General features: G+C 42.3%; 1 protein-coding gene across 1 annotated transcript in view; it reads left to right on the top strand.

Annotated features, from left to right (window-relative positions):
* Nucleotides 1–25,302, top strand: part of LOC126474614 (diuretic hormone receptor-like) — a gene marked incomplete at its 5' end in the record, with an annotated part of 214,567 nt that overhangs the window by 138,266 nt on the left and 50,999 nt on the right. The window contains 2 exons of the mRNA XM_050102090.1: nucleotides 196–266; nucleotides 12,439–12,567. Coding sequence (XP_049958047.1) covers nucleotides 196–266; nucleotides 12,439–12,567 — 200 coding nt within the window. The remainder of the gene's footprint in view (nucleotides 1–195; nucleotides 267–12,438; nucleotides 12,568–25,302) is intronic.

Raw genomic sequence — 25,302 nt, 5'->3', positions numbered from 1 at the left:
AAGAACGATATATGTTGTCCTGCAGTTATTATACAATACGTAAAACCCCTCGATTCTTTTAGTTTATGATTCTGCAAAGGTTCACGTTGTTTCCACCCCTTTGCAGGAAACTGTTAAGAGGAACGATTTAATTTCTCTTGTAAGAAGTATGCGTTATATACATCATTGCCATTCATTCTTGCTACTGTCTTTCAGGCTGCCCTGCTCTCTTCGTGGCGATGTGGGGTCTCGTGAAGACTTTCGCGCCAAGAGAAAGGGACACTCAGGTGAGCAAAAAGAAAATAAAATAAAATAAAGAAATTAGAAATATACATGAGACAAATGTGTATGGCACCACTGTTTGAGATTCATACGTTAGTAATATATCTTTTGTACACAGACCACCACAATTTGGTTTACCTGAAAAGATTTCACGCTTATAGCATGCAATAGTTGTATAGGTTTTCATTAAGTGTCTGCAGGCGTTACAGAGAGTATCGTCAGGTTACTGTATAAGTTCGCAGCTGTTTGTTTTGAATGTTGATACAAGAGTTACTTTTTTTTTATTTCAAGCCATCGGTCTTGAGACTGGTTTGATCCGTCCCGCCACGAATTCCTCTCCAGTGCCAACCTCTTCATCTCAGAGTAGCACTTACGACCTACGTCTTCAACTATTTGCTGTATGTATTCCAATCTCTGTCTTACTCTAGAGTTTTTGCCCTCTACAGCCCCCTCTAGTACCATGAAAGTCATTCCCTCATCCCTTAACAGATGAATTAACATCCTAACCCTCCCCTAGTCAGTGTTTTCCACATATACCTTTCCTCTCCGATTCTGCGCAGAACCTTCTCATTCCTTATACGCTACTGGCCATTAAAATTGCTGCACCAAGAAGGGATGCAGATGATAAACGACTATTCATTGGAAAAATATATTATACTAGAACTGACGTGTGATTACATTTTCACGCAATTTGGGTGCATAGATCCTGAGAAATCCCTACCCAGAACAACCACCTCTGGCCGTAATAACGGTCTTGATACGCCTGGGCATTGAGTCAAACAGAGCTTGGATGGCGTGAACAGGTACAGCTGCCCATGCAGCTTCAACACGATACCACAGTTCATCAAGAGTAGTGACTTGCGTATTGTGACGAGCCAGTTGCTCGGCCACCATTGACCAGACGTTTTCAATTGGTGAGATATCTGGGGAACGTGCTGGTCAGGGCAGCAGTCGAACATTTTCTGTATCCAGAAAGGCCCGTATTACCTGCAACATGCTGTCGTGCCTTATCCTGCTGAAATGTAGGGTTTGGCAGGGATCGAATGAAGGGTAGACCCACGGGTCGTAACACATGTGAAATGTAACGTCCACTGTTCAAAGTGCCGTCAATGCGAACAAGACGTGACCGAGACGTGTAACCAATGGCACCCCATACCATCACGCCGGGTGATACGCCAGTTTGGCGATGACGAATACACGGTTCCAATGTGCGTTCACCGTGATGTTGCCAAACACGGATGTGACCATTATGATGCTGTAAACAGAACCTGGATTCATCCGAAAAAATGATGTTTTGCCATTCGTGCACCCAGATCCGTCGTTGAGTACATCATCGCAGGCGCTCCTGTCTGTGATGCAGCGTCAAGGGTAACCGCAGCCGTGGTCTCCGAGCTAATAGTCCATGCTGCAGCAAACGTTCGTACAGATGGTAGATGTCTAACAAACATCCCCATCTGTTGTCTCAATCCCTGAGACGTGGCTGCACGATCCGTTACAGCCATGCGGATAAGATGCCTGTCATCTCGACTGCTAGTGATACGAGGCCGTTGGGATCCATCACGGCGTTCCGTATTACCCTCCTGAACCCACTGATTCCATATTCTGCTAACAGTCATTGGATCTCGACCAGCGCGAGTATCAATGTCGCGATACGATAAACCGCAACCGCGATAGGTTACAATCCGACATTTATCAAAGTCGGAAACGTGATGGAACGCATTTCTCATCCTTACACGAGGCATCACAACAACGTTTCACCAGGCAACGCCGGTCAACTGCTGTTTGTGTGTGAGAAATCGGTTGAAAACTTTCCTCATGTCAGCACGTTGTAGGTGTCGCCACCGGCGCCAATCTTGTGTGAATGACCTGAAAAGCTATTCATTTGCATATCACAGGATCCTCTTCCTGTCGGTTAAATTTCGCGTCTGTATTACGTTATCTTCCTGGTGTAGCTATTTTAATGGCCAGTAGTGTATTTATCGTCCATATTTCACTTCCTAACGTGGCTACACTGCGTAAAAATACTTTCAGAAACAACTTACTGACACCTAAATCTATACTCGATGTTAACAAATTTCTCTTCTTCAGAAACGCGTTTCTTGGCATTGACAGGCTACATTTTATATTGTGTCTACTTCGACCATCAGATATTTTTCTCCCCAAACAGCAAAACTCATTTACTACCTTAAGTGTCTCCATGATCTAACTACTTCAGCATCACCCGATTTAATTCGATTACGCTGCATTATCCCCATTTTGCTTTTGTTGATGTTCATCTAACATTCTCCGTTCAAGACATTGTCCATACCATCCAGGTCCTTTTTCTATCTCTGATAGAATAATAATGTCATCGGTAAAACTCAAAGTTTTTACTTCTTCTCCGTTTCAGCACGTTGTAGGTGTCGCCACCGGCGCCAGCCTTGTGTGAATGCTCTGAAAAGATAATCATTTGCATATCACAGAATCTTCTTCCTGTCGGTTAAATTTCGCGTCTGTAGCACGTCATCTTCGTGGTGTAGCAATTTTAATGGCCAGTAGTGTATTATCAGTCCACCTAATATTCATCATTCGCCTGTAGCACCACATCTCAAATGCTTCCATTCTCTTCTGTTCTGGTTTTCCCACAGTCCGAGTTTCACTTCCTTACAATGCTGTGCTCCAAGCATACATACTCAGAAATTTCTTCCTCAAATTAAGACCTATGTTTGATACGAGTAGACTTCACTTGGCTAGAAATACCCTTTTATGCAGTGCTTGTTGGCTTTTGATGTCCTACTTGCTCTGTCCGTCATTAGTTACTTTACTGCCTAGGCAGTAGAATTCCCTAACTTCATATACTTCGTGACCATCAGTCCTGAAGTTAAGTTTCTCGCTTTTCTCATTTCTGCTATTTCTCATTACTTTAGTCTTTCTTCGACTTACTCTCAGTCCACATTCTGTTCTCATTGGATTGTTCATTCCATTCAGCAGACCATGTAATTCTTCTTCACTTTCACTTACGATAGCAATGTCATCCGTGAATTGTATCACTGATAAACTTCCACCTTGAATTTTAATTCCACTCCAGAAACATTTTTTAAATTCTGTCATTGCTTCTTCGATGTACAGACTCAAAAGTAGGGGTGAAAGACTACTGCCCTGTCCTACATCCTTTTTAATCAGAGCACTTCGTTCTTTGTTGGCAACTCTTATTATTCCCTCTTGGTTGCTCTTGTACAAACTGTATGATACTCGCCTTCACAGTAACAGACTCTCTGCCCCTCCATCGTATTCATAACAAATCCTACTCCCGTTATCCAATTTTCTGCTGTCGCTGATATTACCCTATACTCATTTCACTGACTCCTAGTATATGTACATTGAGCATTTGCATTTTTCTCTTCAGATTTTCTAGCTTTCCTACCACATTCAAGTTTCTGACATCCACGCCACGACTCGCAGAGCGTCATCCCTTCGTCGGTTATTCAGTCTTTTTCTCATGACCTCCCGCTTGGCAGTCCCCTCCCGGAGAACCGAAAGCTGGACTATTCCAGAATCTTTTGCCGATGGAGAGATTATCATGACACTTTTTCAATTACAGGCCACGTGTCCTGTGGGTACACGTTACGTGTCTTTAAGGCAGTGGTTTCCATTGCCTTTTGCATGATGCCTCTGATCATTGCTTATTCTTCCGCCTTCATGGGCAGTTTCGCACCCAAAGGATAGGAGAGTGCCCTGAACCTCTGTCCGCTCCTCTGCCCTCTTTGTCAAGGCCTTTGGCAGAATGAGGGTGACTTCTTTTGCCGAGAGACTTCGGCCGCAAATGCTGATTATTAATCAAAATTTAAGCGGTGGTGGGTGTCGAACGAGTCACCGAGGTTGTTTTCTGGTTTCTATGGTTCCTTCATCGATTTTAATTTTTATTTGTAGTCCACTGTTGCTATTTGATTTTACATATTGTCAGTTTATCATCTGGAGAGAATGAGTGAAGCTATGTGCTTTAGGAAATGGAGTGTGACGTGGACTTCAGTAAAGGGAAGGCAGCGAAGGTGGCAGACAGAAACATTTGTGCCAAGTATGGGGGCAATGCCATCGGACAGAGAACGTCAAGAAAGTGATTTTCTCGTTTTAATGGAAATGGAAATAAAGTACCATGCTTCTTGACACAGCGTAGGGGAACGATGGGGGAGACCCGCACCGCTGTACTAGGCAAGATCCTAATGGAGGTGGTCAGCCGTTGCCTTCCTCCGACCGTAATGGGGATGAATCATGATGATGAAGACGACACAACAACACCTAGTAATCTCAAGGCGGGTGAAAACCCCTGATCTCGCCGGGAATCGAACACGGGACCCGACCGCGAGACCGCGAGCTGCAGACTCTCGTTTTAAGGAGTATTTTTTTGATATTAGTTACAGTCTGCGTTCTGGAAGACCTCAGCCTTTGATGAAGATCGTTTCAGGACATTAATCAACAATGATCGAAGTCAGAGTATTCGCGAAATGGCAAATGTGATGAACTGTGGTAACTGGACCTTCGTGCGACATTTGCGTGCATATATATATATATATATATATATATATATATATATATATATATATATATATGTCATTGGATGGCCATATGGGCGTGTCTGCTTTCCTCGTCCTCAGTTCGGTCGTGAACACCACCGACCATTTATAACCTGTATTTTATTGCCTCCACAAAAGATTTGGTGAACCAGCGACGGTGTGGTGTATTAGGAATTGCTTTCTGAAGTGTAGCCATCACTGCTGTCATTTATTGTCAACAACTAAGACGTCTTGCAGACGCAGTCCAAGAACGACTATCAGGAAAAGTGGGTATAGTGATGTTCCTCCACGACAACGTACTCCCGAATTTTTCTCGTTTGACTAAAACATTACACAGGAGTTTGATTGGGTAGTCTTCCACACCCACGGTATTCACCTGACCTTGCACCCTTAGATTTTCAGCTTTTCCGCTCTCTATCGAACAACCTTCAATGAACTTCCTTTATGGATTAAAATGAGATTCGAACATTGCTGGACGAATTCTTCGCCTAAAAAACCACGTGATTTCTATAGTCGCGGAATGAAACACTTACTCCAGCGTTGGAAGACTTGTAAATAGCGAAGGAGAATTTATTGTTGATTGCTAAAGTCTCTGCTATGTGTATTTGTTGTGTTTATTAAATTTATTAATAAATGCTACGAACGTATGCATCAACCAAAACTAATCCTTCCCCCTTCATCAACTACCCGCCCTGTACAACCTCTTCCTGACTTTTACCTCATGATTTAGAGTAATAATAACCATAAATTAAATATGAAATTCCTATCCATCCACCCCAAGGCAGACAAATACAGTTACATGTGTAGTTTGTGACTAGTGTACGAAAGCTCGATACTTTGGGATGTCTGTTGCTTTAGTTTGATACACAGAAATGAATCCACCCTCCCCCTCCCCCACCAAAAAAAAAAAAGAGAATGTTTGTAGTATGCTTAAACAATGTGAAATAGTCCCATTGTGCTAAGTTCTATATGTAATTCGAGCGTTATACAGAAATAATCGACGATTCTATGAATTATATCATAAAGAGATACCCTCCAAGCCTGCGACGACCGATTCACTAAAAGTGTCCCTCGAGTGAATACTAGTATCAGACTTTAGCGTTGCAGGGTGTCTGTTCGTAACTGGTCTTGATCAACCGAGTTACTCTTTTGCTTTGTTTAGTTGCAACTAAAAACTGCAACTAGATCTTTAAGATGAAAAAATCCTTCTCTTCGTTTTTGTGATGGTGGCAACACATTTTACTATTATAATCACTAATTACTCTCCTTCTCTAAATAGCAAAATATCTTTCCACTGACGTTTGGGAAAGTGGCTGTAGTACGTTAAAAATATAAATGCAAGTTCCTTAGGTGTTGTGGCCAGATCATCAGGTCCTGCCACAATGGGTTTTTGATTCCAATCACATTCTGCAGAGATTTCACTCATTTAGTCGAAATCACAAACATACTGTGTGCCTTGTTTAAAAGTGGATTTCTGCCTCGAAGGAAGATCCAAGTACTACGTCTGCAAATTGCGCCCCTTTCGCCTGACACGTAGATTACGATGGTGTGCTGAAAAGTAACGCCTCCGAACTTTTTATTCTGTTCTCGGTATCGGTTGAGGTATTTCATGTCACGCATATTACTCGGTCGACTTCACGGCTTTGCTGAGGCAAGTCGCAACCGTCTGCCGCTAGAGAGCTCCGAACGGTAGTGTATAACATGGCGGAGTGTAATGTAAATGTGTAGGTACATAAGTAACAGCGTGCTGTAATCTAGTTTCTGAATTCGAAGAGTTCGTCCACACATTAAGCACCCTCTCCTTCAGCATCGCAATACCAGTCGACGCGCAAGCGCAGCGACATCTGCAGTTATCCAACGCCTGACGTTCACTATCATCGACCACCCTCAACAGTCGTGAGCTGGCCCCATCTGATTTTCATTCCTCTCCAAAATTTAAAGGAGAAATTATATAACTTTACTTTGATAGTGTTGAAGCGATGACAGGCGAGGTGAGGTTGTGGCTGCGTAAACGAAGTCAAACATCATACAGTCACGGTATCAAAAAACGTGCGTGTCGTTGGGAGAAATGTGTTCATCACCAGGGTGACTATGTTGAGAAATAAATATGTATACATGAAGAAGAAAGAGGTAGAATCTTAATAAAGTTGGGTTTATTTAATAATAGTTAATAGTTTTTAGATAAAAGATTCGGAGGCATTACATTTAAGAGCGCCCTCTTATTTTAGTCAAAATTCTGTTCAAATCTTCATCTACAGGGTTGTCAATTGATAGTGATCGGGCCAAATATCTCACGAAATAAGCATGAAACGAAAAAACTACAAAGAACGAAGCTCGCCTAGCTTGAAGGGGGAAACCAGATGGCGCTATGGTTGGCCCGCTATATGTCGCTGCCATAGGTCAAACGGATATCAACTGTGTTTTTTTTAAAAATAGGAACCCCCTTTCTTTATTACATATTCCTGTAGTACGTAAATAAATATGAATGTTTTAGTTGGACTACTTTTTTCGCTTTGTGGTAGATGGCGCTGTAATAGTCACAAACGTATAAGTACGTGGTATCACGTAACATTCCTCCAGTGCGGACGGTATTTGCTTCGTGATACATTACTCGTGTTGAAGTGGACCGTTTACCAATTGAGGAAAAGTCGATATCGTGTTGATGTATGGCTATTGTGATCAAAATCCCCAACGGGCGTGTGACATGTATGCTGCTCGGTACCCTGGACGACATCATCCAAGTGTCCGGACCGTTCGCCAGAGAGTTACGTCATTTAAGGAAATAGGAAGTGTTTAGCCACATGTGAAACGTCAACCACGACCTGCAACAAATGATGATGCCCAAGTAGGTGTTTTAGCTGCTGTCGCGGCTAATCCGGACATCAGTAGCAGACAAATTGAACGTCAACAACGACCTGCAACAAATGATGATGACCAAGTAGGTGTTTTAGCTGCTGTCGCGGCTAATCCGCACATCAGTAGCAGACAAATCGCACGAGAATCGGGAATCTCAAAAACGTCAGTGTTGAGAATGCTACATCAACATCGATTGCACCCGTAATATATTTCTATGCACCAGAAATTGCATGGCGACGACTTCGAACGTCGTGTACAGTTCTGCTATTGAGCACAAGAGAAATTACGGGACGATGACAGATTTTTTGCACGCGTTCTATTTAGCGACGAAGCGTCATTCACCAACAGCGGTAACGTAAACCGGCATAATATGTGCTACTGAGCAACGGAAAATCCATGATGGCTGTGACAAGTGCAATATCAGAGATCTTGGCGGGTTAGTGTATTGTGCGGCATTATGGGAGGAAAGATAATTGGCCCCCAATTTATCGATGGCAATCTAAATTGTGCAATGTATGCTGATATCCAACGTAATGTTCTACCGATATTACTACAAGATGTTTCGCTGCATGACAGAATGGTGATGTACTTCCAACATGATGGATGTCCGGCACATAGCTCGCGTGCTGTTGTAGCGGTATTGAATAGCATATTTCATGACAGGTGGATTGGCCGCCGAAGCACCATACCATGGCCCGCACATTCACCGGATCTGACGTCCCCGGATTTCTCTCTGTGGGGAAAGTTGAAGGATATTTGCCATCGTGATCCACCGACAACGCCTGACAAGATGCGTCAGCGCATTGTCAATGCAGTGTGCGAACATTACGGAAGGCTAACTGCTCGCTGTTGAGAGGAATGTCGTTACACGTATTGCCAAATGCACTGTAGTTAGCGGACATCATTTTGAGCATTTGTTGCATTAATTTAGTATTTACAGGTAACCACACTGTAACAGCATGGGTTCTCAGAAATGATAAATTCACAAAGGTACATGTATCACATTGTAACAAGTGAAATAAAATGTTCAAACGTACCTACGTTCTGTAGTTTAATTTAAAAAAACCTTCCTGTTACCAACTGTTCGTCTAACATCATGAGCCATATGTTTATGACTATTACAGCGCCATCTGTCACAAAGCGAAAAAAGTTGTCCAACTAAAACATTCATATTTCATTACGTACTACACGAATATGTAATTAAAAATTTTGGTTCCTATTTAAAAAATGCAGTTGATATCCGTTTGACCTATGGCCCGCCATCTAGCGGGCCAACCATAGCGCCATCTGGTTTCCCCCTATAAAGGTAGACAAGTTTGTTTCTTTGTAGTTTCTTCGTTTGACGCTTATTTCGTGAGATATTTGACCCGGTCACGATCAATGGACCACCCTGTATATTTTCGAATGCGGGCCCTAGAAGGGAGTAGAATAACTATTCGGACTAACACAGTTCAGTTTCAGTTATCCTTACAGTATCTGGTAGTCAAGAAAGTCGTAAATGTCACTAGACACACAAAAGATGATGATATGATGCAAGAGAAATATGATGTTTCTTATCATCCCCTTCGCCATTAAGTAATCCACACATCAGCTGTAAGTTCTCGACATGAGGGATATTCCTCAGTGGCGTAGAAAACGTTACTTGGTAGGCTATACGGACATCCTAGTCTGCAAACGAACAGTGAAGGAGAATCAATTAAAAATGTAGCCACATTATGTCACTTTAAAGAACAATAACGATAGTAGGGAAGGCAGAGAGAAAGAGAGTGACTGAGAGAGGGGGTGGCCAAGAGGGGGGGGGGGGGGGGGGGGAGAGGGTCGGTAAACTCGAATATCGTAAAGACTCAAGCATTTCGAAGAATTCACTTTCCCGTCAACTATCAATTTATAAACGCAAACGTCATACTATTTACGTAGTGTAAGCTACATCACAGAACCTATCATCTTCCGATTTGTTGAGAAGAATTTGGGAGTGCTGATGAGAGATCTGCTGTGCAAAGACTGGAGGCGGTGGATATTTTAAAGGTAGTGAAATTCAAATTTACACTTTCAATAACATTGTCTCTCAAGTACCCAGTTAATGAATCAGAAGGACTAAAACCAGATTCTAGTTGTGTCTGTAGATATCTTTAGTTACTTAATAGACACGAGTTTTGGTTCTACTATAGCTACACTGATGAGCCAATACATTATGACGACTTGCTTAATGGGGTGCTACTGAACATGGGAACGAAATACAGCAGTGATAATGCTTACCATAGATTCAACAAGTCATAAGTACGTTTCCGAAGGTACGTGGCATTAGATGTCCACATGCAGGTCGCGCAATTCCTTTAAACTACGTGCCGATACTTAGCTGGAGCCCGGTAGCGTTCCACATAAGTTCCATAGCGTTCATCAGGCGAATCTGGAGGACCATATACCATAGCGAATTCACTCTCATTATCCTTAAACCATCCTAACACGATTCTGGTCCTGATTCGAGGACAGTAATCGTGCTGGAAGATGACATCGCCATCAGGGGTGGCATCAAGCATAGAGTAATGCAGGTGATTCAAAATAATGTACGTAGCTGTACCTTATTTTACTACAAAGTGTGCCATGGAAAGGTCCACTATTGCATAATTACTGACTCAACAGGCTTATGTCCTTGACCTGGTTCATGTTTGGAGCAGCATTCGCCTGGATGCCCTTCGACCTTATGCAACAACCAACGTGGTTCATCCAGTACTGCAACAAGTTCGCTTTTATCCACGGTACAGTGGCTATGATTTCGTGACCATTGCGGTCATAATTGATGATGTCTTTAGATCGACACGATAACACGTGGGTGTGGTCTGCTGCGGAGCTCCTTATCAAAGTATGTGAGATGAGCAGTGTGCTAGGAAACACTTCGTCTTGCTCCTGCACCGCCATCGTCCTCACAAGGGAACCTCCCCATCACAGCCCCCTCAGATTTAGTTATAAGCTGGCACATTGGATAGGCCTTGAGAAACTGAACACAGATCAATCGAGGAAACAGGAAGAAGTTGTGTGGAACTATGAAAAAAATAAGCAAAATATACAAACTGAGCAGTCCATGCGCAAGATAAGCAACATCAAGTATATTCTTGGCTTAGTAGCGCCGTGGTCCCGTGGTTAGCGTGAGCAGCTGCTGAACGAAAAGTCCTTGGTTCAAATCTTCCCTCGAGTGAGAAGTTTAATTTTTTATTTTGAGACAATTATCAAAGTTCAGGTACACATAATCAACTTCGCTCTCCAAAATTCCAGTTCATGTTCAGATTTGCTTGGACATATGCAGGATTTGACGGTCTACACGCGGAAGAATTTGAAAACGTTAAAAACATATGTTTTGACAGAGCACAAAGAAAATTGTGCGACTGTAAAACTGTTGCATTTATTTGTTGCAGTTTATGTGACACACTCTTATATTTTCATCACTTTTTTGGGAGTGATTATGACATCCACAAGAAAACCTAAATCGGGCAAGGTAGAAGAATCTTTTCACCCATTCGCCAAGTGTACAAGTTAGGTGGGTCGACAACATATTCCTATCATGTGACGCACATGCCGTCACCAGTGTCGTATAAAATATACCAGAGGTGTTTCCTGTGGAGGAACTGGTTGACCTATGACCTTGCGATCAAATGTTTTCGGTTCCCATTGGAGACGCACGTCCTTTCGTCTACTAATCGCACGATTTTGCGGTGCGGTCGCAAAATACGGACACTAAGCTTATTACAGTGAACAGAGACGTCAATGAACGAACGGACAGAACATAACTTTGCGAAAATAAAGAAGGTAAAATTTTCAATCATGGGCAGACTTGAACCAAGGACCTTTCGTTCCGCAGCTGCTCACGCTAACCACGAGACCACGGCGCAAGTGAGCCCACAACGTACTTAATGTTGCATATCTTCCACATGGACTACTCAGTTTGTATATTTTGCTTATTTTTTTCATAGTTCCACACAACTTCTTCCTGTTTTCTCGATTGATCTGTGTTCAGTTTTTCAAGGCCTATCCACTGTGCCAACTTATAACTAAATCTGAGGGGGCTGCGATGGGGAGGTTCCCTTGTCAGTGATGAACTCCGCTGCAGATAGCGAAGTATTTTAGAAGCAGGCTAGCATCCAGGCCCCAGGTTCTGTCGTGAGATGTGGACGTCCAACAATTTGTGGGTTCACAGACTTTAACTACTTTCCACAGATGTTCGTGACTGTACCACTTGAACAGCCGACCAGCTTCCCACTTTTCTGAGAAGCTTGTTGCTAGCGGTTCGCCATAACACTCTGCTCTTTCTCAGAGTCACTTGTTGCGTAAGATTCCACATTTGCGGAACGAATCATCGTTACAATTATTCTCCATTTGTCTCTGCCTCACTTGTAGACTTTCCTTACCTCATTAGGCGCCCACAGTTTCAACAGGCTTCACTGTGCCTCACGGTGGGCATTGACGACAATGTTTTGGTCATCAGTGTGTCTGTTCTCTTTCCCTAGATTTCAGAGGCAAGTTTGCGTGAGACGTTTCATAGTAACAGCCACGTACAGTTTTCAGCTGGTAGGTGGATGTGGTATTATGTTAGTGAATGTCCTTCTTGGCTGCTATTCAGTAATCTATACAAAGAAAAATATATCATTCTTACAGATTATCTAGACTTTTTAGACACATTGATATTATCCATAAAAACTTGATACAGCATAAAACCTTATATTTTCTCGACAGCAGGACAGCAAAAATGGAAGGATTTATTATGTATTGCGTTACACAGGTGCAGACGACGGAACCGCTGATGCGACATTGCCCTTGGATGAGCCCCGACAGCTACGACTGGCTATTCCAGGCTCCAGCCATCGCCGTACTGGCTCTCAACCTCATCTTCCTAGTCATGATCATGTGGGTGAGTACGCCGCACGTCCGGAGGTAAACTGGCCACAGATTTGATAAAAAAAGGAAAGGAAAAGAGATTATGATTTAACGTTCCGTCAACGACATCGTAAGAGACGGAGCAAAAGCTCCAGTTTGGTAATGACAGGGAAGAATACCGAATGCGACATTTGTGATACAACCTGCACGGTGTTTGCCTTCAGCGATTTTGGAAAACTGTAGAAAACCTAAAGCTTTGCTGAAACTTCTTGATAGATTAAAATTGTGTGACGTACCGAGACTCGAACTCGGGGCGTTTGCCTGTCGCAGGCAAGTGCTCTTCCAGGAATGCTTGTCTTTTAAGTTGACAGAAGAACTTCTGTTAATTTAGGAACGTAGGAGACGAAGTACTGGTGGAAGTAAAGTTTTGAGGACGGGTCGTGAGTCGTGCTTGGATACCTCAGTGATACAGCACTTGCTCGAGAAAGGTAAAGAAGTTTTAATCTCGATCCGGTACACACTTTTAATCTGCCAGGAAGTATCACATCATCGCATATTCCGTTGCAGAGAACTTTCATTCCCAAAGCTGGGCCGGCCGGGGTGGCTGAGCGGTTCTAAGCGCTACAGTCTGGAACCGAGCGGCCGCTACGGTCGCAGGTTCGAATCCTGCTTCGGACATGGATGTGTGTGATGTCCTTAGGTTAGTTACGTTTAAGTAGTTCTAAGTTCTACGGGGCTGATGACCTCAGCAGTTTAGTACCATAGTGCTCAGAGCCATTTGAACCATTTGAACCTAAAGCTGGATTGCTGAAAGGGGATTTGAACCACCGTCCTGAGGCACCCAAGTTATTTTATGTTTTCATTGTGTCACCTCACTCGGTTTTGCACAGATTATCGTTTGAACAATCGATTATGAATAAAAAGCAATGATTTCTGTGACAAATATATTTTGTACAAGAGTCAGCGTATCCGTTGGCAGCATATGTAACAGGTGCATATTACACAGTCACCTGAAATAAGTAAAACCAGGAACACTGATATTGGTCTAGTAAGGCACAATCGTTTCCATGCTACTATGCTACGAATTCCGTCCTCATGTTACGTCCAATAAACGTCTCATATGGACCTACACCGCTGGTCGTTAATACTGAAACATGATGAAGGATATCAAAGAACGAAATTTTATTTATTGTGTGTGTAGTAGGAAAAAATGCAGGATTAAATTTGTAGTTGGTTTAGAGATTGAGGTTGTTTGGCACTGATTGGTTTGGGAACGGTAAGGTAGTGGTGAATGTTGAATAACATTATGTTTAATTTTAACATGAGGCAATTTGTATTTATAATTTCATATTAACAACATCAAAAGAACACTGTGACACTAAATTTACATGTTAAATACTGCACTAGACTCAGCTGGTAAAACTTCATAGATTAACCCAGAGACCAATCTCACCACAAAGTGAAGGTCTTGTATTCTCATACAACTATTACCTAGATTCCATTCTTTACATCCACATGACATCAAAGAAATCGTAATTTGAATACACATTACAGAAGGCGTACTAAATTCTCAGATACCCTGTAGTTACTCCGGCAGAGGAAAGCAGAAAACTTAATCAGGTGTACGTTGAAATTTGTTCCGCCAATAATAAGTCTTAATCTTCAATATTTATCCCAGTGACCACCTAAACTTTACACAAAACAATGAATGCACAAAATATGACTTACACACTTTTACAATATAAGTCGTCCCATGCAGTTTCATGAGACTCTGGTCTGGTTAGCCATGAACCCAGTCTTTTGCTTCTCGAATCGTACGATAGTGCTCACATCCCTCGCCCATTTCCATCAGAGAATAGTAACCAAATAAATTCAGAGGCTCTGGCAAGCGTAAACAAGATCCAAATCTTAAACAGAGACGGCAACCATTACACATCAGTGCTCAACAGAATTTGGTTAATCAATGCAATAACAAAAAAAAGTGGCCCAAAGCAAAACATTCTCCGTAGTAACCTTAAATAATTATCAATTACAGCCCACTTTTAGCAGTTCACATTTATTAATAATTACGCTTTTAGTGACTTTGAACGCACTACCTGAAAGTATGCTTCCGGGAGCATTGATTATACAACACCACTGAGCTGAATAAAGTAGTTAGTACTGTCAAGAGAGGCACACAGACAAGCAGATGATATTTAACATAAACGTACCCAAATCCGTGAGGAACAAACAACACCACCGCGAGGCAGATCTCGCAACGGCGTCAAACAGGAATGAATATCCCGTATTAATTATAATAATCTTCTTCGTACTGCAACCGTAAGACCTGTACCACACGTAACCGGCAGTTATGGTGATCTCATATTGTAGCCAGTGTCACGCGAAATATTTACTTAACTAAACGGCGTAGCAGTTGTTAATTCACGAGCACTTCACGAATAAGTCACACTAACCAGTAAGGAACCTGCTAACTGTATACACAAAATGGCAAACAAGCTGTCCACCATTCGCGTTGTAATTGAACCTAAGGTTCAGATCGTGTGCTCTTATGAAAAAGAAAGAAATGGTATCCGGCGTGAAAGGCACCACGCTGTTCAACGGACATGACTACTAGACGCTCATCCCCTTTACGCAATGCTTACTTCCCGGAGCCTAACGCCGCTGACACGAAGTTGCCAGCCTTAGCTAGAGAAGTAAAGCTTAACATCACAAGCTGAATTAACAATCCTGACTGATTTACTAACTGCGCTTCACTGAAACATACAAAGGTCTATGAAGAAGCAGAGATGACTTCAGCTCAGTCTTAATCAACATATGCTGGGCACGCGCCCTGACTATTAAAGCGGTAACCTAACCGAGTGGCACACAGTCAGATCCAAAAAACGAAGGGATGCTCTTAAACGAAAAAATGTATCCTGAATCATCACTATTCTCACCGTGTTCTCGATACTGAACAGAGTGCAGATTCCTCAACGGTTGTCGCTGCATTTATGGCCTCACGTATGGAAGACAACTGGTCACTGGGCCCGGCATCAGAGACATCACACAGCAGCGTCGTCTGGTTCCTCGCCAAACCCGGCCTGTTTCTCGACAACACCGTGCTGCAGCACAATCAGTCTACGAGCGACGCCAGTTATTTGACTTCGCTCGATTCCGCACAGTATGACTCTAAATATTCGTCTTCTCACCGGCCACTAATAACCTCTCCCGACGTAAGACCCAATAATTTGGCAGTTACATGCGCATGGCACAGGGATAATAATAAGGCGAGGGATTAGTATGTAGAGCTGATACCTCTGGCAGCTACAGTGGCTCCAACTACGTTTCGATCTCAAATAATGTGTACATCATTGCATGCTACTTCGACTTCATGCCAGAGTTCATCAAAAGAAGTGGCAAGCAGGTAGTGGCAAACCAGTTTCTCATCAACTCATGGTCAAATGTTTTCAGTGGGTGAGAGTTCTGGAGAATGTGTGATCCAAGGCAATGGTCTAACACCTTCCCTACCGAGGTAGGTCAGGATATCATGGCCAAAACTCCATCTTTCATTCGCTTCTTGCGAGATAACATCACGAAGTCCTGAAAGACTGGGCACAGCTGCTAGCCTTAACACGTCTGAAAGTTAAGGACTGCGCTTAACTTTGCCGTTTCTGCAAAGAAGAGGTAGTTTTGTTGTGTATCCAGTAGCGTCTATACCTGATTCTCTTGCGACTATTGTGAATGCAGTCTGGCAACTTTCCTTTCCCGCCCTCCGCAATGGCTGAGTGGTTCTAGGCTCTTCAGTCGGGAACCACTCTGATGCTACGGTCGCAGGCTTGAATCCTGCCTCGGGCATGGATATGTGTGATATCCTTAGGTTAGTTAGGTTTAAGTATTTCTATATCCAGTGTACTGATGACCTCAGATGTTAAGTCTCCTAGTGCTTACAACCATTTGAACCATTTTTTCTTTCCTTTTCCTCGGAGACCCCATACTGCAATAATGATCGCCGTGTGCATATTTTGTTGTTCCCCAGATGTCAATGCAGTGTCCATATGTATATTCGTCTTGTTGCAAACAAAAACATATTCTTGACGATACCTTCTACGCTTAACTTATAGCACAGAATAGTAAAGGAGTAGACATAAGGAAATTTTATTAAGGCTCATTTACATTACCACTGGCCAAATCAGTCTTACCAGAGACCGAGGCGGAAGTAGGAAGCGAGCCAGTCACAAGAGGGTCAGGTCGGTGACACATTACGACACCGCCTACCGAGTGAGGATACGTATTCAGCAGAAAGTGAACAACAACAGCAAACCGAAGGACGCGAGGCAAACATATTAACATAAATGTCCGATGGAATTCATGTATGGTGATGTGGGTTGCCATATCAATCGCTCGAATTGTCTACAATATTTTTGAATCCAGTCACGGATAGTTATGGCCTGGTGACATGACATCGTTGTTTGGCAACATGAGGTCCATGATTGGCTGTAGATGACCTCTCGGTAGCCGAACATAAGCATTTACAGTCAATAATCTGTTCAGCTGCTCAAGAGGACACTGTCCATTCCATCCAAACACAGCCCACACTGTCATGGATCCACCACCTGCTTGCGAACTACCTGCTGACAACTTGGGTCTACGCCTTCGTCGGATCTGCGTCACACTCGAACCTTATCAACTGAAATCTGGACTTATGTGACCAGGTCACGGTTTCCCAGTCCTCTAGGGTTCAACGGATATGGTCACGACGCCAGGAGAGGCACTGCAGGCGATGACGTGCTGATAACAACGGCACTTGGGTCTGTCATACCCGATTAACGCCAGATTTCGGCGTACCGTCCAAACGGATACGTTCGCCGTACGTCCCACATTGATTTCTGTTGTCATTTCACGCAGTGTTGCTTTTCTGGTAGCACTGACAACTCTACACAAACACTGCTTCTCTCGGTTATTAAGTGAAGGCTGTTGGCCACTGCGTTGTCCGAGTGAGAGGTAACGTCTGAAATTTGAAATTCAAACAAATGAGCCCTCGGTCACTATTATTTTTAGTCTTATTGACAAGGATTCAACACTTCTAAGAGTGCCTTCATCAGAATGAAAACAATTAAAATGGCGTGATGAAGGTACTCTTAGAAGTATCGCAACCTGGTCAATAAGACTAAAAGCAAGAGTGACCGAAGGCTCATTTGTTTCAATTTTAATTTAGAAACGGTCACTGAACAAGCAGCCTTGTTTAAAACTTTGTCTGAAATTTTGTATTCTCGGCACACTCTTTGCACTGTGGCTCTCAGAATATTGAATTCCCCAACGATTTCCGAAATGGAATGTCCCACGCGTCTAGCTCCATCTACCATACTGAGTTAAACGTATGTTAATTCCTGTCGTCTGAAAACTTTTCACATGAATCACCAGAGTGCATTGACAATTCCGCCAATGCACTGTCCTTTTGCGTGTTTGCCATACTACCACCTTTGGTATATGTGTACGTCGCCATCCCATGAATTTGGCCAATTCAGTGTATTGTTGGCCCACGATAGGAACACTCACTGCCTCCATCAGGAGTGCTGTAATGGGAACCGTCATTTAAGAATAATGAAATTTAGGAGATGAAAATCTCATTTGACCATTGGCCTCTCTGTAGTAGGTGTGAATAAGTTTGGGGGGATCATACAGTTTTGTGAGCACAGCAAGAACAAAGAAATATCTATGAGACTTTGCGGCATCAGTCATTAGGAACCTACTTGATTAATTAAGCGAAAGGTTGCCTTTAGTGGTATAACGCTTACGTACTGGAAATCATTATTGAGTTATTAAACGACTTACTGAAAGTAATCGACGTTCCAGTACTGCAGAGATGTAGTTGGTAATTCAGCAGAATGTCGTGCCAGTGAAGTTGAGATTACAACGCCGACTGCACAGCGTAGTGATGAAGGGAAAAATTAGTTGCAGAATCTCAGTGGGACGTGCTCTGTATTCAGGAGTACGCAGTCTGTTTGATATTCAGGCTGGATGTGCCCATTTAGGTGGCTACAACAGGCGCTCTATTAGCAACTAACTCACTGTGTCGCAAAGGCACAGCAAGGGTACCACACGAAATTGAAATTTGGTTAATATTAAGTCCTGTATCACAGAAAGAAACTATGCCAGCAGTAAATTAGCAAGTTAGATTATTACCTTGTTATCGAAACTGGCACTGAACGTTGTTTTACAAGTTCCAAGTTTTGATCTGGTGATGACAACAGCCGAAGCTTAGTTATAAATTAAGAAATATACTAAGCGTTTTAGACGACTTTATTCACAAAGATACTTTTCACTAGTACTGCTTTCCACCTGGAAAAATATTTTGTCCATTTCCGACTTTCTTTCAATGGTTCAAATGGTTCAAATGGCTCTGAGCACTATGGCACTTAACATCTGAGGTCATCAGTCCCATAGAACTTAGAACTACTTAAACCTAACTAACCTAAGGACATCACAAACATCCATGCCCGAGGCAGGATTCGAACCTGCGACCGTAGCGGTCGCGCGGTACCAGACTGAAGCGCCTAGAACCGCTCGGCTACAACGGTCGGCGACTTTCTTTCATTTCAGATTGCAAATATCTACATCTTATCAGATTTTTAAACCCTTAGTGAGACTTTCTCGTTGCCATAAATAGCCAAAATATATTTATAACTCCAAACAAGAGGTTCCCCTGCCTCAAGACTATCTTCAGTAGTCCAAAAAATTCTCAAATAATCTCTCAGAAGTTACATTCTATCACATATTACTTGTCTGTAGTAGCGCAGCGGTCAGAAGCTAGCTTGAGGAATGGTGTGGGGCTAGATTAGCTAATGAACACATAACACTGCGAAACACATTTATTGCAAATGAAATTGCCCAGATGATGAAAAGTCTGTTAACTATAAAATTAATTGAGCATGTCCACAATGAACATAAACAAGCATGCATGCAGATGAAAACTTCATTGCAACTTCTTATTTAAATCTTTAAACGTTCATATAACTTTGAACTCCATAAAAAACTGCGGCTGCAGGCCGAAGAGTCCTTACAATGACAAAAATTACTTCTGGTCGCAAACAAAGTGTTGGCCTCTATTGATATATGAGGCAAATAGGATATTCGTGCAAAGGTAAATAGTACTGCCGCGCCACTGCTCCAAGTGTCATAGGGAAAAGGAAGTTTTTGTAAAAAGTAACATCGGACATTTGACAGACATAACGACCTTTCATGAGAAGATGCAAGTCAGTAAAAAATGAATTACAGCAATCTGAAGTTTAGCTACACTCTATGAATTACACAGTAGTTTCTGTCACTGAACATTCGTGTAGAGACACAAATACATGTCATATTATCGCTGTGTAACGGGACTGATACTGTATCAGAAAAGGAACACAGTTTAAATCAAGGCATGACCTTAGTACGGTAAGTGAAGACAAACACTTCGAGATATCATCCTTTAAATTAAATAGGATTTACATCACCAAGAAATTAATGGTACTGGGTGTATGCCGATAACACAGTGACATTGTGGGCACTTTTTACATTAAATTGACAAGTATTGTGAGCTCGTAGGTACCATACCGCGCCTTTTACACGTCTTTCCCGGCACTCGGGGTCACAGCACCGAGTTACGACACCTGAAGATGAGCTTATAAAAGCCCGAAACCGGTCGTGTGATAATAAAAGAACTTTACAACTGTAGCGGAATTTTCAACCTCTGCTATAATGCGCAGTTTTGGATGTTCCTCCATCTTGATTGTTTGCACTATTAATGCAGTTTACTCCTTCTCCCACCCTGCCCCCCTCCCCGCCTCATATCTCTCATCACCTCTTAAAGCCCCATCTCCTTCTTTTTGTTCCTTTTACAATATCTTGATGCTTTCAATACATTATATTGTAGTCATAAAGAATTGTTATTTGCATGGAAACAATACCCCAGTCGCAGAACCACAGACTGGTCTTATATTTTAAATTGTTACTTTTAATCCCATTCTCCTTCACCCACCCTTCCGTTTCCCACCCTCTTTTCATTCTTTACTTTAAATTTTCCAAATTTATCGTGTGTATAATTCCTGCATATAATTCGTTATATGGTTATATCTTATTACGTGGGGCTATCTCGGATTCCTATGAAACACTGGAATACCTAATATGTGAAATGAAAAGGAATTTTCACTGGTTTTCTGTAACTGTAATTTGGATGATTAGACTGATATTTGGCGATGGGGGAGCTTAGGTAGGAAATCTGAATGTTTACTATATACTACGGTGATATTGATGTATGGCGTTTTCAAAGCTGCGTCTTCGCAGATTTTTTTATTTTATTTTATTTATTTATTTATTTATTTATTTATTTTGCGCTTTCCTGCCTGTGTGGTAACTGTGTGGTAATGTATAGGTGCTGTCTATTCTTCGAAAGTAAGAACTGCATTTCACGGCAGATATTTCAGTATTTTGTAAAATAAACTGAACGAAGAAAAATTGCAGCACCGCGAAGGAATTGTGCGACATAAACGAAAGTTGGTAGGTGTGTTTTTACATCTGAAAGATGGTGCCTGTTGAAATTTCACGCCAGTCGCATAACAGTGGTGCTAGAAGGGCCACTATGAGGATGCAAATCAGATTTACTTCAAATACACTCTGCAACGGTCGAGAACGTTGGTTACCTTTCAGATCCGAGGTGATGAGCTGATGATAGTGAAGAATGCCTTTGAACCGACAGGAACATCTTTATGAACATCTCACTGAGTTTGAACGAGGTAATGAAACAGGGCTACAAGAAGCTGAATTTTCCTTCAGCGATATTGCAGAAGCACTTCACAGGAATGTAATCACTGTACATGACTGCTGGAAAAGGTGGTCGCGAGATTGTACGGCCGCAAGGAGATCGGTCTCCTGATGGGCGCGTGGCACTACCAAGATGGAAGACCAGCGTGTTCGGCGTATGGTTCTGGCGCATCGCACTGCATCTGAAGCAGCAATCTGAGCAGCAGTTGGCATCACAGTGAAACAATTAACTGATACAATTCGGTTACTTCAAGGACAGCTCCGAGCAAGACGCCCTGTAGCCTGCATTCCACTGATTCCAAACCACCACCATTTGCGACTTCAGTGGCATCAAGCGAGAGTTCATTGGAACGAAGTGTGAAAGTATGTATGTTTCATAGTGAAAGCTTGTATTGACCGACCAAGTGTAACAGACGTGGAACTCCATCCCACAAACTGACATCTGGCACCTGTGCAACACAATGCATTCACATTTCCGACCTTGCATCCAACAATCTTGCTGTTACACCGGTTTTTAATGTATCAGCATTAAACATTTTCAATTACTCACCTTGCACTTACATCAACCTATGATCTTGCAATGTGAATCACTTAAATACATTATCTAGATAATTGTTTTCTCTAAATGTCATTACTCTCCATTAACTGTTTTTGGTCTAGCTATTTTTTCCGCCAGTGCATTATACCGGGTGTTTGCTTTAACTTGAGACAACTGAATATCTCGACAATGAGGAATCGTGCGTAAAAAGATTTCTGTGAAATTTAGTGAAGGGTATGCCTGGCTGTGCTGTAATTGGCCACCTCCTAACCATCTACCTTGCGTGGGCGGGATCAACTACGTATTTTCAAATGGGAACCCCTCTTTTTTGTTGCATATTCGTATGAAGCGCAAAAAAAAAAAGAAATGATCGTATGGCAGTGTTGGCCGTGAGGCCCCATGCGGGGGGAGTTCGGCAGCCGTATTGCAAGTCCATTTTAGTGGACGCCACGTCGGCGACTTACGGGTCAATGATGATGAAGGACACACAACACCCATTCCCCTGCCGGGAATCGAACCTGGGCCGCCTGCGTGGTATGCGGAAACGCTACCGCTTCGCTACGGAGGCGGACGCTGGGCAAAAGAAATAAGTACAGTTTAATAAAACAATTGTTTCTCATTCGAGGAAGATGGAGTTGTAATGGAAAAATATCAGGCGTGCTTATGTTTGCAATTAAGAAGCAACGAATTTGATTTTGTGCTTCATTTATAATGTAATTGTATATGTTTGTATTCTAACGGTTGTTATTGATGCCCATACACTATTTTTAGTGTTCTAAATGTGCTTGTACTGTACAAATTATGTGGCGAGACTCGATTTTTTGGGATATTGTTCCAGGAAAACAGTGCTCTAATAATATTATAATTTATTTAATAAACACATCGGTGGTCGCATATGAGTTGTTATTTTTTTAGTTTGATGAGAGGTTTCGATTTACTATAGAGAACATCATCAGATCTACATTCTGTGAAGAGTAATAAAACATATTACTTTAGTTACAATCGAAATGAACATTAACATACAATAATGTAGTAAAAAGTCAGAACGATTTACCATTGGTGATAATAGGAATCGTTGGTGTGGAGCAAGCGCGTCCGTGCTGGCGTGGAGAAAACAGCTAAATACGGCTCGGCTGCCGGTAGTTAAATAGTGGAAGCCCCTCCAATTGTCTCCGGCTTAAAATCATTGGTAGCCAATGGCCGTCAGAATTGATTACTTTGTGTGGAGAACAAGTATTAGATGCATAATTACTAGGAGTTCGGTCTATGAGGAAAAAGAACGAACGATATTTCGATTTTATGAACAAGAAAATCCATGATAAAAACGACTAATAGTAGGTCATTACCCAATGACCGGGCTCTTTTAAACGTGTGCTGGTAAACGTAAACATAACAAAGGCAGTTGGTAGGATGCCATTTTGGTATCCAAGGAGGTGATATGAATTCCGCCAACGCTATTAATCAAAGATGTGGAATCTGATTGGGAAGGACGCCAGCTAGTAACCACAGAAGAGATGTGTAAACAATAAGTAACATACGTACATAACCATCTGCAGCTAGTGTAAATTTTCCGTAAATTATCTGTTTGTTACGTAAATAAGTTGCTTGTTATGTAGTTATGTTTATCCAGACATAATTAATCTTTTCTTCAGATACCCGAAACACTGCTTACGAGGAAGATAGAGACCTAAAACATGGATTACAAGACATACTGCGACTTTATACTGGTGCAAACTACATTTCTACATCAAGAGAGCACCGGATTCCGTATCGAAATAAGTTTTAGTCACGAAGAGTGACAAAACCTGTAACAAAGACAAGGCGGCATGGCAAGAGCTTTCGCGTATGGCCACTTAATAAATATTTACATATGCACGTATAATAGCATTAGGTTTACATAGACATAACATTTATCACTTAAATGGCAGCTTCACTGTTTAAAATTTTAATAATTCAATATTAAAGTACGGATGACGACATATACCTGTAACTTTTATACAACCTAAAATACATGCATATATCGAGGACGCGAATGACTTTAGATCGTCGATAAGTCGTAGCTACGTAAAACGATAAAATTAATAATAATGATGACGCTATATAATAAAAGCTGTGGTGCGTAACATAAGGTGTATTTGAGTTCTCACAGGCTACAATGCTGTAATGGGGGAATTATAAGAAATAGTAACGTTTGCTATAAATTCGATGTACTCGTATTTATCGGCAGCCAAGCTGTATTCAGCAGTGTTCTCTACGCCGGAACGGACGGGCGTCCTCAGAACCAGCTATTCTTGCTATCACTAAGGATATACGAGGGTTGTTCCGAGAGTAAAAAAAGATCGGCAGTGAAATGGAAACCACAGTGAAAATGAAAACTGTTTTCTTTGCACATTTAGCTACACATTCCAGGTACTTTTCTACATAGTCGCCGCTCCGACTTAGACACTTGTCGGAACGTTACACCAAATTTCCAACACCATCCTCTTAGAAGGTAGTCGCCTGTGCTTTCCGATAATTCTCTACGCTGGTCTATAGAGCGTAGCATGAGCCCAAGTGTTGTCTTCGTATCTAGCGTTTCATGTGAACAGAGACGATACTCAGGACGAGCTAATTAGGGCTGTGTTGTGGGTGATCGAACACTTCCCATAGAAAAGGTTGCAGGAGCGTCTTCATTGCCCCTGCAGAGTGCGTCTGAGAATTGCCATGAAGAAGAAAGTGCATGGCAGTTGTGTTTGGTGGGCTGCAATCATTAAGGCGAAGCTCTTAGCGGGCCCTCCTACTTGGCGGGTGACATTGATGTTCCAGACACATTTACTCGATCACAGTGCACTCACAACTGAAAAGAGCGTCTTGATGCTATCGGCGGGCATACTAGACACACTGCCAAAAACGTCTGTGAAAAGCCTCGTCGGATTTTCAAAGTGGTTTCCATTTCGCGACCGATCGTTCCTCACTTTCCGAATATCCCTCATACCATGCTGTAAGTTTTTCCTGCGCTATTGTATATTAATGCCTATCTCGACTGTAACTAAAGCATCACGGAATGTGACCTGAATGTAGACCTGATGATGGTCTCTGTAGTATACCACAAGCGATCATCAAAATAAAGATGTAACAACTCATATGCGACCACGACTATGTTTACTAAATAAACTATCATCTCTGGCATATAAGGTACTTATGTGATAACGTAGGTTTCGGTTCCCCAGGGGGCTGATTGTGATCACACCATCAGGATGCCTGACTTCGGTGGCTGCCATCGAAACCCTACATCAGGGCGACAGATTCAGCTGTGTGTTCCATTCAACCACCGACACTCTCGTGCGCCATGGATACTTACCAAAATCAAGCGCACCACTGGTGAGAGGCAAGGGGAATCACGATATCAAGCTTCCCGAAGGAACAGAAAACAGTTACATCTACTTCGTAGTTTATAGCCATACTGCTAACCTT

The sequence above is a fragment of the Schistocerca serialis genome, chromosome 4 (assembly GCF_023864345.2).
Source record: "Schistocerca serialis cubense isolate TAMUIC-IGC-003099 chromosome 4, iqSchSeri2.2, whole genome shotgun sequence".
Taxonomy (NCBI): Eukaryota; Metazoa; Arthropoda; class Insecta; order Orthoptera; family Acrididae; genus Schistocerca; species Schistocerca serialis.
The sequence above is the reverse complement of the archived record's forward strand: the minus strand, read 5'-3'. Positions and strand labels throughout refer to the sequence as shown.